We start from the raw sequence: 13,723 nt of genomic DNA on the forward strand, positions 1-13,723 counted from the left end.
GGTAAATGTGTAGCCTAATCTAGATTTTTTTATTTTATCTAGATAGATCTTTTTCACATCTTCACGGACACAACCTCCCTCGTGTGTTAATATTTTTCTTTGGAATAATGTATGATTTGCAAAAATGAAAACTGCTGCGTCTGTTTATAATTATTAGAGAATCAAAGTGGATGCGCGTTAACACACTACATTATGGCCAAGCACGCGCCCTTAAAATACCACATCACTAACGCGCAACGCGCCACTGTCTTTAGACTGTTTTTTTCCTGGTCTGTGGCGCAATTGCTTTCTAAAACTGGAAAATAGCACCAGGGCAGTTTTGCGCCGGAACACGCCTCCTCTTTGCGCTGAACCGCCCCCGCGAGCGCAAGTTCATTCCCTAATTTACCGACGTGCGTCTGTGGAGGGAAGAGTCCGCTGTGCGCGGGTGCAAAATAGGAATGATACATGCGTCGGTGTTCAAAGTCAATTGCGCTGGGTGCAAGATAGGGCCCCATATCTTTTTATTGGTTTTCTCCAAGACAACATAAAAAAAAAATTAAAAAAAAATCATCTAATATTTATATTTCAGCTTTATTTCAACAAACAAAAAAATCTTTTTAAAAATAGTTGAACAACATTGTCTCATGTAGTTTACATCTATTAAATTGCAATGATATTATTCAAATTTTTATAAAAAAATTTTTATTTAAACTTAATATAGTAATGGGGTGTTCATGACACCCCATTACTAGATTACATTTTAGGAATCAGGAATGAAAAAATAATTTTGTTTCTATCCTTTACAGTTCAAAAGTTATTAACGTAAGCCTGAGTGAAACTTTGGACAGTTGGTGGCGCTAGAGTAATTCAATTAGAGAGTCCAAATTTGTTGTGGTTAAAGTTCGGACTGTCTTCTATCAGTGTGACAAATATCATAACTTTCCCACAAGCGGTTCTATGGGCTGCCATAGACTTCCAGAGTGGAAGAAGAAGAAGAAATGGAAGAATAATAATAAGAACGCCAACGGATTCAATAGATGCCTTGCCTACGCACCTTCAGTGTTTGCCCCCTAATTATTGAATTCCTGTTTGCTCCCATAGCAAAAGAAAAAATGCGTAATGGCGTTTCCACAACTTTCCAAAAGAGTGAAAATATATAGATTGATTACAGCATTTAGAGGAGATACAAATATCAAATTTGCCCTCACCTCCTCAGGCTATGTATTAGAAATAACATGTTTTAACATAAGAATTTGTGAAATTAATGATTTTTTTTGCTTTTTTAAAGAAAAGGAGGGACGACTGAACCTGTAATATTCACTGTTGAGGACGAACTCTTCAAGTTTCCCAGGTCAGTGACAACACAACTTTAACAGATCTGTAACCACTAAGCCACTTCCTCAATAACTAAACTGAATAAACATTCACACATTTTCTGAAGTTCATATTTCTTTGGTCAAGATTTGCATTTCCATTCTCAGTATGGAACAGAATTGTCCTTTTTCAGTGTAAGCACCTTGCAGAGCCACCATCTGCTATGAAGACCTCGGCGTTTCGAGACACAGCAGGTTGTTTGTCAATGCAATGTTTTATAAGATGAATTATGATATAATATATTCAAACCACCTGTGGTGTTATAAAATAACCAGATAATTGAGGGCAAAGAACAAAACTACAGCATTTCACTATGAATTATTATTAAGACAGCATATGATATTCAGTGGCGTTGACTGATTTAGGTCTGATTATGTCTTTCCTTGTGGATTAATTAATTTCTTAACCCTTTATTGTTAATTAAATTGAGAAAATAGTAATACATCTTCCAATCAATCACTCCACAAATGTGTTAGAACCGAATCTCCTTCAAACAAAGATCAGTGATTAATAAATATCCCTCTAAATAACGGAAACTAACTGTTGAATAGACAAAGATGCTGAGTCCAGATGGTGTAGCTCCAGGATCTACCAACAGGGGCTTACCAACAAAACATTCATCTAGAAAAACTAGGTACTAATAAGTGTGTAGTGTACTTGCAGTTGTTTGGATGCGTTTGATGACAACAGCAAACTCATTTCAGAAGCGTTCAGACGGACTGTGTTTCAGGGACTGCTGGGATATGGATATGTCTGCAACTCACTGTGACGGGTCCAATACAATACGATACAATGAAAACTCAGCAATCAAACAATAACCATTGTTCATATTGATATGTAAATATAACATCCTTGTGCGCCTCGAACAAAAATGTCACATTTTCCGCCCAAACCCGGTGATTGCGCGGCGCTCTCTGCTGTGATCGGTGTGTGAATGCCATATTGTCTGAGCGTTTGTGTGTGTGTACGTCCCTGGAATCAGCCGGGTCACGTCGATGTGCCTCAGCCCAAAGCAGCTGTCAGCTGTGGGGTTTGGCTCCAGCTGCCGGGAGCCGTTCTGGGCCCGAGCTGCTGGGCTTTTTCACACTCACAGATGCCTAACTAGGATCGCGTGGCGCATTGTCTTTCTCCCATTCGTGCGATGTCTGCGCTGCATGTTAATTGCGAATGTTTATTTTCATCTCCGAGCAATGTATAATTACGCTTCTTCTTTTTTTCTGCTTGTAGTGCACTTGCTATTGTGGACAAGATTTGACTATTTGACAGTTATTAGAAATGATTGGCAAGTCATTTTAATGAAAAGTCACGTCTTTACTGCACTGAATGTGGCAGATGTTTCAAACTGCCAACCTGGCCACAAACTTGCACTTTTTTCTTTTTTTTTCTAAATATAGGTTAATCTCATAAAAGATTAGTCATATTTCACCTCAAAATTTAAAATAAAAATATAAAGAAATTAATTGTGTGTGTGTGTGAGTGTGTGTGTGTGTGATTCCTCCCGTTTATTTGCATTGTGACATTTTATTTACATTATGCTCATTTTTCCATCCTCAAATATCATTTATTATTTAGTTTTCTTAAATTGTAATTTCCATCACTTAATGGCGATATCATTAAATTCTTATTAGAATACTGTTAATACATCTGCAGTACAATTATTTACATGATGCTGGCCTAGAAATACTGTTAAATAATATATATTACTGTATCGAAAAAAAATTGTGGAACTGTGCATAGTCAAAAAAGTAATGACACAATGCAAACGGTCCTGATTACAATAGGATATATTTTGTTTAACATTGTTGAGTGACATTCTGAACTATAGATTTAGACTTCAATATTTACTAATTGCTTTAAAGTAAGATTTACTTAGAATGCCACATGAACATTATTAATGTTATGGTTGAAAAGTAGTTTTAATATTGATGTAGATAAATTGTAAATCTGTTTGATCCTGTAATAGCCACAATGCTTCTCAATGGTTATGAAAGGGTTATGCAAAAGGTAATTTCCTATTTTTGATTTTGATTTTGGGGTGAAATATGATGTGGATATGTTCATAGAAGAGTTTGTGAGATTCACCAATATATTTCTACATATAGAAATCAAACCCAATCAAGGCATTTTTTTATGCATGCTGATAATACTGACTCTTTGAAACATCGAACTCAAAATTAAATTACAGTAAAGCAGTCCACACAATTCAGAGATGCGACAAACTTATTATTATGCACTTTCTTTACACTTTGAGACGAATATAATATACAGAGACAGTCCTGAGACCCTGGCCCTGTTTTGTTTACACCTGTTCTTGGTTTTAAACACAGCATGACAGGCATCCCGCCAGGAAATTATCTAAAGATAAACGCCTCAGCAAGCAGGAGAGCGGTTCCTCTGCGGACGGCTTGATTAATGAAGCCCACACAAAACCAACAGCTCATAAAAAACTCCAAATAACAGGAAACATCATTTAAAAGCAGGATTCGTTCAATCACGGGGTGGAAATAGGGTTCCTGGTTTCCAACAGATGCCCGTCGGGGGAAAAACATGTGTGGAAGGTGGAAAACCGTACAAGATTTCAAATCATTTCAGCTGCTGTGAGATTTACACTCCAAAAGATCCAGGTGTTTCCTCAACTATGGCCACGCTTGCCAACGTACAAAATAAACTCTTTCATTTCAACAACATCAATGATGTATTTAATAGCAGCATAAATTATATATAAGTTTAACAGCATTCTGTGATGGACATAATGGTGGAAATTACATTGTAAAGCTCTCTTTAAAACGAATCTCATGCTTTTAAGTTTGTGGTGCTTCATATTTTACTTTAATATTTTGTGAAAGCCGTGATACACTACCATTCAAATGTTTGGTGTAAGTAAAATAAAAATGAGAATACTTTTGTTCAGGGATGCATTACATGTGCAAGTGAGAGACATTTATAATGTTACACAATATCCGTATGTTCTTTGAACTTTCTATTCATCAGAGTCCTGAATATTTAAAAAAATATATATTTTGCAAAAAATATTAAGAAGCAAAAAGTGTTTTCAACGTTAATAATAATAAGAACCATTATTAATAATAATTGAGCAAACCAGCATATTAGAATGATTTCTGAAGGATAATGTGACAGGAGCTTAAAATTCAGCTTTGCATCACAGGAATACATCACGTTTTTTAATGTATTAAAATAGAAAACAACAATTATTTTTTTACAACATTACTGTTTTTACTCTATTTTGATCCATTTTAATTCAAAAATCTTTTAAAAACATAATTATTCCAAACGTTTTACCGGTAGTGTAAAGCATTGTCACAAGAATTGAAAACGTCTTATGTTTATTTAACTCCTTGTTAATATTATCATAATTTTATAAATGTAATAATTAATATTTTATGATTGAATTTGTATATATATATATATTTTTAATATAAAAAATATTCAAGACAGTGACAGTAAAAAATAGCACTAAGACATATTTGTCTCACTAAAGTATTCCCGAAAAGAGTTTGTACTTTTGTCTCATTGCATCTTTTCCATTTTAAGAGCATGTAAAAGATCACAAACCCCAATGCTGAAATAGGGGGATCCCGACGATTTCCAATTCATGACACTGAGTCATCTAGCCAATAAAGTTGCAAAGGCTGCACTATCGACCCGCAAAAGGGCCTGTAGATGACGAAACACCCTTCATCTGAATTTGGGACCACTGAAACGGGTATCACCTGACTACTGAATGCAACTGAGCTGAAATATTCTATCAATCCCAATCAAATTAGCAAATTCAAATGAAATGCTTTCAAACATCTCACTGCACATGAGACTCGTTGGTGCAGAACTACAAATAAACATTCAAAACACATCCGTAACATTGGTGTATTCAGGCATGAAGGATTATGGGGGGGGAATTTTCAATCCAAAATCAGCCAACTGCAATCATATTTCCCCGTGCTTTAAGAAGCGAGCGTGCTCCTCTCCAGTGAGTTTTGAGTTAGCCGCTCACAGCTGTTTACCATGCGATTACCTGTTTCTTGTCAGTCCGCGCACACATGTACGGGGAAACGGCATCTGTGATGGCTTTACCTGATCGATGCGGCCTCCTGACAGATTAATATGCAAGATGTGACCCTCAGTGCCTCCGGGCTGAACTCGGGTGTCTCCCTGCTCTTTTCCCATGCTCCTTTGCACACGCACCATAAGCTTTAAATCTACTTGGAAAAGGAGGGACTGATTAAAAATGTCTGAAAGTAAGAACTAGTTAAGAGCAGTCTGGTGTTTTCTTTATTTAACGTTGAAGCTGCTTGCTTAAAGATCCAGAATTAACAACTGCTGTGTAGTTGACATGATCTAATTGTTAAAATGTGATTTGTAATTATTAATCACTGTGGAAGCATAAGTGTTTGGTTTGATTAATGCAATGCCACATCTGGGTCAAACCTGCCTCATTAATTTGATAAATATTTTGCAAACAATTGCTCTATTCCAAAACCTAGTGCGCTGCGTACCTAGACACTATTTTAAGGCATCATAACTGCACACATACAGATGTGAAGGTTGTTCCAAAAGATACACTACCGTTTCAGATTTGGGGTCAGTATGACTTTTGTTTTGTTTTCATTCAGGATAGATGCATTAAATTGAGCAGAAGTGACTGGAAATAAAGACATTTATAATGTTACAATATATACATATATTTATATATATTTTAAACAATGTTCTTTTGAACTTGTTATTCATCATAGAACTATATAATAAATATTGTGATTTCCACAAAAATATTAAGCAGCACAACTGTTTTCAACATTGGTAATAATCAAAAATGTTTCTTGAGCAGCAAACAGAATGATTTCTGAAGGATCATGTGAAAATTCAGCTTTGCATCACAGGAATAAATTACATAGTACATTTTATTCAAATAGAAAATAGTTATTTTAATTTGTATTAATATTTCACAATATTACTGTTTTCACTGTGTATTTTAACAAATAAATGCAGCCTTCGTAAGCAGAAGAGACTTATCAAAAATATTTCAATATTTTACCGAACCTGAGATTTTGAACTGTATATTGTATGAGAACTTCTTTTTCATAAAAAAATCACACACAGCATCACGTATATCCTTCACTGATAAGGCAATCTCAGAATGCAATGACACGCTCAATAAAAAACTCAAGATGCCAGACAAGTTGGGATAAACAACGATTATAAATATACTTAGTATTTCATTCAGCACTGAAAGATACTGTAATAATAATTAAATGTTATTAAAAATATATTTTTTATGAAATATTTTTGTGAAATAGATGTTTTTGCTCATTAGAGTATCATTTACTAATCTGCAACATGCTTACAATTAAAAGCAAGAGTCAATGCTGTGCACTTCATGCGCTTTTTATGATGCCAATGTAAAGCGTTTTAAATCAGTCACTTATGAGGTTTCATTTTAGTCAGGATGTTGCTTTAAAAGGCAGCTGACTATGTAGACGAGGGTGATGCAGATTTGAGAGCTTATTACCCTCCTGCAAAATACTCAAGGAAGCACATCAATAATAAAAGGCAGCTGCTATTTGCATAAGCACAAATAGATATAGATGCTATTTACATTAAGTTCAAATAGCAATAGCAATTCCCACTATTAAATAGTACCCGTTTGGCACTTTATTTCCACATATGTTCTTCAATTTTCTTTAAAGGAACACTCCACCGTTTTTTGAAATAGAGGTTATTCACCGTCTTTCCTACATTTAGATAGGTGGCAAATGTATTTTTGTCTCAGTGCATGCATTGTTTTAGTTTGGCAGGGTCGCCGCTAGCTTAGCTTAGCATAATGAATGGAATCATTTGTTGCCAGCTAGCATGTCCTGAGTAAAAGGGATCAAAAAAGGGGCCTGCGTATTCACAACGAGTACAAATAGCGATGCAGATAAAGACTAGGCGATTTCCTAGGCAGATATTGATTGGGACTATATTAGGGTGAAGCACAGGCGAAGCACTGCTACTTGGGCGCAGAGATATCACGCAAACGTCTCCCCGAGCTGATATGTGATGGGAAAAGGGATAAGAATGAGTTCGGAAAAAGGTGGATTTGAACACGAGTTATCTAAAAGATAATGCCACCCTCTTTACTCTCCACGCCACTAATTCTGTTTGAAGATGGATTTCTATTGTAACTGTGTCTGGCTCAATCAGATAATGGTGGGCGGAGTTCATGTAAATTTGCACTTAGTGTCAACAGACACTCCGATAATAAAACACCTTTACATGTCACTTAGGTCATTTGTTTAACTAAAGCAGTGCATTCTGGGTGTAACATGTCAGAGCAATCACCGAATGCAAACACAAGATATCTTAAGTGAGCATTGAAGGCCTTTACCGTTTAATCTCTTGCGACAGACACTCTGTGACCCATTTCTGCCTGAGCCGTGTGGCACGCTGCCTCTCTCGCCTGGCACCGACTCAAAAGTCCTCCTACCCGCTCACGACTCGCACAGGATGAGAGGAAGAAGAGGCAGAAGTCTGACAGCCTCATTTTCAACTTCACCTGCTTTAAAGAGTCAGTGCGCTCCCTTTACACTGATGCGAAACCAAGTTCACGACTCCGTCTGTAACGCCTCGGGTTGCGATTCGCACAGGGGAGTCTGACTCCAGATCAGTGTTAAAGACGCCCACCACCGGGAGCTTGCTTTTTGAAGGAGAGAGCGTGACGAAACGAGCCCCACAGGCTTTAAACTGCGGTTATCGGGGATGTTTGTGGACGCCGTGGGGTTTAATTTCTCAACGTTTCACGCTCACAGTTGTCCAAGCACAATGTTAATGATGCAAAGTCGGGGTCATGTGTGTGTCACAGACACGCCATCAGCGCTGAGCTCAGACGCGTCTCGGAGAGATCCAATGACGTGAGTGCTAATAGGATTTCCTGCGCCTTTCGTTTAGCGTAAAGATTTTCTGTTTTGAGTGGGTGAGTGTGTGAGGCCAGACACAGAGTTGATTGTGAAAGGATTTTCTGTTGGTTCTGCTGACTTTGAACAACGTTTAAATCAAATTTATGAAAAATACACTCCATTTCAAAGCCTAGTCAGCCGTCTTTCAGACTTTCAGCTGCATTTTAAGAAAGCATCCTGAGCCAAATGGAACCGCATAAGTGACTGCCCTACATAGGGTAGTGTCAAAAATGTGTGTACAATAACTCCTAATTGCTTTCAATAGAGTTTGATGTAAGAATGTTGCTATAATAATCTATCCATCCTTCAGTAGATGTGCATTGCTATGTAGTTGCTAAGGTGTTCAATGTAAGTCCATGAGGGTTATTTATTTATTTATTTCATTTTTTCAGCAAGCTGTGTGACGTGAGATATCATTTATGCCTGGATAGCACTAACAATGCATGACGAGATGCATCCCAATTCCCAAAGTTTAATATTTAGGGTTCAGGGTTTCTTCAAATCTAACCATATGTACACAGGACTAATTACAGTTCACCTTTCTAAAAGTTTACAATAGTAATGTGTTCTGGAATGTACATATTAGACCATTATGAGCTTGAAAACCTTTTAAATGAACGCAATTTCAAAGCATCCTCAGATAGCAATAAAAAACTTTCTTCCATCTACTCCTTGTTCTTTTCTTTCATCTTTTTTTGATAACAGACAGCAATTATTGAAACATCTCTGCATCATCTACAGCCCATATTTCATTAGCGTTGTCTGCTTTATGAGAGCACGGTAATGAAACGCTTAATTAAACAGTCATCCCAGTCATTTGTCAAAGTGAGCATCTGCAGTCTGTCAGACGAACTCCCTCAGTAAAACGGTTGTGACCTGCAGCGTCTCGCTTGTGTTTTCGGCTTTGGGAAATGGGGCATGTCTATCGTTCACCTCCGCAGACTCTGCAAACTCTCCAAGCCAACGCTAAAATTACTACTGTCATTTTCCAGAGACTTGAACTGTTTCTTTCTCTCTGTCTGTAAATGATGAATATTCGTCTGATTGTGGTTATTGTAGATGTAGGAAAATGCTGCCCCTTAGAGGACAATTCTAGGGACTGAAATGACAATCTGAGACACTGCTATCAAATTCACAATATGTTATAATCAGTTAGACAATTATATCCAGTTGGACAATGAGTTATATCTGTCTGTCTGTCTGTCTATCTATCTGTCTATATATCATTGGTCTGTCTGTCTGTCTGTCTGTCTGTCTGTCTGTCTGTCTGTCTGTATATCGTCTGTCTGTCTGTCTGTCTGTCTGTCTGTCTGTCTGTCTGTCTGTCTGTCTATCTATCTATCTGTCTATCTGTCTGTCTGTCTGTCTGTCTGTCTGTATATCGTCTGTCTGTCTGTCTAAATATTGTCTGTCTGTCTGTCTATATATCATCTGTCTGTCTGTCTGTCTGTATGTCTATCTATCTATCTATCTATCTATCTATCTATCTATCTATCTATCTATCTATCTATCTATCTATCTATCTATCTATCTATCTATCTATCTATCTATCTATCTATCTATCTATCTATCTGTCTGTCTGTCTGTCTGTCTGTCTGTCTGTCTGTCTGTCTGTCTGTCTGTCTGTCTGAAGAAGCACAAATTCATTCACAATAATTTGAGTACTTTAATCCCTGTAAAGTGACCCTAGAGAAAAACAAATGTCATATTGCTAATGAGTGCTAATACGATTTCCAGCAACAATCCAATATCGTCACCTTCCTAAAAAAATTGCCCTAGTCATATTCATTTTCAAATGACTTAGGCAATTATTTTAGAAAGGTAACGATATGAGAAATCGAAGGTAAAATGAATGTATGTTGCCAAGTGTTGCGGGTTTACCAAGGTACATTTTTATAAGAGTGTTTAAATCTATTTACATTTATCAGTGAGATCTTCAATATGAACAAACAGAGTAACAATAACACCCTCTTTGTATGGGAAAAAGGATAATTACATATTAAATGACTGTAATTAATGGTACCAATGTCTCTAAACTTGGCTAATGTCATCTATTAGTGACATAATGGAATATAGTAGCCATTCATTCATTAAGTTAGTGGAAATCTTTGTCCTGGAAGTTGACGCAGAAAGTTGGTCCTCACACTGGCGTAATGAAGCTGTTACGCTGCTCACTGGCTCTAGGCGACAGAAAAGCCAAACACTCATTCAGTCATTACTCTTAACAGGAGGGGGTATTCTCTCTGATGGATTGGCAACAACACAAACTAAAGGGAAAGCGGGGGAAAAACGGGTAGAGTTCAAGCATGGTTAATGTCTTTGCAGCAAACGCTATACTTTCAAGCCAGACTCCCCACTGTTGCTGTAATTTTGAGATCCATTTTCAAGAAACAAGAAAACACTTGAATGTCAAACATACAAAATGGATTATGGACCACTGGTTATCATTTGATTTTGATAAGGCTTTTTGTTTACTAAAGGAGTAAGTGAAGTGAATGCACAACAGCTTGATTCACTGAACTCTAATTGTCTGGTTAAAATGTTGACTGACAGACCTCTGAGTTAATGGACTGGTTTTATCTAATTCATTGCGTATGGGTGTCTGCTCACAGTGCCACTCTTATTATAATAAAACAAATGCAATAGTTTTATGGTCAACATACTATACTGGCCAAGCACTTTCAACTCTAAACTGGTGGTTGTGACTTCAAATTTGCTAAAAGGTTCACAAAAACAATGTTAAAGGATTAGTTCACTTTTAAAATGAAAATTCTGTCATCATATACTCACCCTTAAGTTGTTTCAAACCTGTATGAATTTCTTTCCACTGCTGAACACAAAGGAAGATATTTAGAAGAATGTCAGTAACCAGACAGTTTCTGGTTCCCATTGACTTCCATAGTATATATTTTTCCTACTATGGAAGTCAATGGGAACCAGAAACTGTCCTTTAAATGCAAATAATTAAATGCAACTAGCATTATAATGCATGTGGTTAGGAGGACAGCACAAAATATTTTGTATTGATGTTAAAAGTTTTGTGTCCAATCAGATCCTGTAATTTGGTGCAAATCCATATCGGTTTTATAGTCAAATTAGATAGATGTCAACATGAACAGCTTGCATGATATAGCCTGATTACAAAAAAAAAAAAAAAAAAAAAAAATGGGTTCAGTGAGGATAAACCAACTGACAGGAGCAATAAAACACAGCAAAAAATATTCATACTGATCCAAAGCTATCTATTTACCCATTCAGCCTGTATCATAGTGATCATTTTGCACATTGTTGAGACTGGATATACTGTGAATGGTAATATTTTAATAACATTTGTACAATTACAGTTTTTCTCAGTCGCTTTGGTGCATTTCTCACATCACTATTTACATTTGCACAACAGTTAATGCAGTTCTCAAAACAATCAGTACAAACTGCAAAACCTAGTTGATAACCTGCAAAAGTGTGTCACTTGCTCAAAATGGATAGCTCATTCCTCAAAAGCAAGTATTCATGTCAATGAAAGTGTCAGTGTCATCAAGATGAAAAGTCCTGACACCATTGTTTATGAACATGATAGTCAAATTTTCAGTATGACAGTTTCCAATGCAAACAAGTCAGATCTTGGTGACACTAACTGAAAATGCAGAAGACAGCACTATATACTATTTGCACAGCCATTTGAAAAATACAGTAGTTACACATTACTGTATTTAGTGAGGTAACTGAGTACAAGACTGAATATGTATGTTTCACATTTTTGCATATGCTCTTTGCAATTCTAATTTGTAAATAAAAAATACACCCTTATTTACAACAAACATAAACTCCCTTTGGGTAGAGCTGTGCACAACATTGCAGTACATATTGGAACTGAACATACAACATACATAGTACTGTAATCATTCATGCACATCCAGACGTTCCTCTCTGTCTGGCCACATAATTTCATCCACATCACAGCGAATATCATCTCTTGCAATGCAGCGAGGAAAGTATCTCCTCGAGTGGCGAATCCACTCTCTGCAGGACTCTGCTGTGATGCCCTCACATGCTGCATCCATGGCCGCCAGCAGGGCCATTTGGGTTTGTGGATGCCGGTCATATACCTTCCACCTCCAGGAAGAGAAAAACTTCTCTATTGGATTTAGGAATGGTGAGTAGGGAGGGAGATATTCCACCAGCATCCTATCATGTGCTGCAAACCACTGTCTGACAACATCTGAGTGGTGAAAACGCACATTATCCAAAACAACAACATACTTGCTCAGATGGTCTCCAGTTAGACCCCTCTCATTCTCAGGGATTATGTCCCTGTAAAGAGTGTCTAAAAAAGTCAGCAGATGTTGTGTGTTGTATGGACCGAGACGGGGGATATGGGTGAGGACGCCGTTTTCTGAGATGGCTGCACACATAGTAATATTCCCTCCTCGTTGGCCTGGGACATCAATGGTTGCTCTCTGTCCAATGCGATTCCTTCCACGTCTTCTACCTTTTGCCAGATTGAAACCCGCCTCATCAAGGTATATGAATGTGTGCAGCGGTTCCCTGGCCTCCAGCTCCAGTACATGCTTTATTACAGAAGAGGGACAAAAGTATTACAACTTTTCCAGTGTAACATAATGCATTTTGGACAGTATGCACTGTGAATACACAGAACTGTCATGTAAGTGTAGTGCATGACACTACACAAAGTGAACAGTTCACAGCACTGAACATTAGAATATGCATAACACATACATGTTTTACCTGTACATACTGGTGACGGATCTCCTTCACTCTGTCGCTGTTGCTTTCAAATGGCACATTGTACAATTGTTTCATGCGCATTTCATTCCTCCTGAGCACTCTGTCAATTGTAGCGACTGAAACAGATTCAATATTCCCAAAGATGTTGTCATCCTCTATAACAGCACTTTGTATCTCTCTCAACCTTATGGCATTGTTTGCAATCACCATTGCACAAATGGCTTCCTCTTGTTGCGGAGTAAAAATGGGCCCTCTTCCACCTCTGCAAGGTTGTCTTGCAATCCTGTGTGGTGCAGAGTGAAATTACAGTAAATATGGCAAATCTTTACTGTAACACTACTGTACACTACAACACACTAAATGTGTGATGCAGTAAAGCTGTACGTCTAAATGTAAAATGTACAGTGACAAGTTCTTGTCCCACTGCAAGCTTCATGTATGACACAATGACAGTAGTGCAGTGCAGATTGTTTAGTGCTGAATTACTGTCCATTTATACACACCTGTTCTCCCGACGAAATGTTTGAATAATTGAATTTACAGTGGTTCTCCCAACATTCGGCTGCACCCTTCGACCAGCCTCAGCCATTTTGAGGCTGTGATTGACAACATGGTCCACAATTGTAGCCCTGATTTCATCAGGGATCCGCCTATGTACTTGGCCTCTTCTTTCT

The 13,723-nt window shown here is 37.4% G+C and overlaps 1 protein-coding gene across 1 annotated transcript; it reads right to left on the reverse strand.

The window, feature by feature from the left end:
- Window positions 1-11,610: 11,610 nt before the first annotated feature.
- On the reverse strand, window positions 11,611-13,723 carry LOC306990781 (uncharacterized protein). Its single transcript, XM_079598037.1, has 3 exons — window positions 13,553-13,723; window positions 13,050-13,332; window positions 11,611-12,871 (listed from the first exon to the last, which is right to left on the reverse strand). The coding sequence occupies exons 1-3, from the start codon at window positions 13,636-13,638 to the stop codon at window positions 12,203-12,205; spliced, it is 1,038 nt and encodes a 345-aa protein (XP_079454163.1). The 5' UTR covers window positions 13,639-13,723; the 3' UTR covers window positions 11,611-12,202.

This window comes from Phoxinus phoxinus, assembly GCF_949152265.1.
Source record: "Phoxinus phoxinus genome assembly, chromosome: 22".
Classification (NCBI taxonomy): Eukaryota; Metazoa; Chordata; class Actinopteri; order Cypriniformes; family Leuciscidae; genus Phoxinus; species Phoxinus phoxinus.

Excerpts from the sequence above, each read along its gene's own strand:
- LOC306990781 (XM_079598037.1), bottom strand. The coding sequence starts at position 13,638 with ATGGCTGAGGCTGGTCGAAGGGTGCAGCCGAATGTTGGGAGAACCACT. Across the intron at positions 13,333-13,552 it reads ACATTTCGTCGGGAGAACAG|GATTGCAAGACAACCTTGCA; the intron begins GTGTGTATAAAT and ends TGCACCACACAG. Across the intron at positions 12,872-13,049 it reads TCCGTCACCAGTATGTACAG|CATGTACTGGAGCTGGAGGC; the intron begins GTAAAACATGTA and ends TCTGTAATAAAG.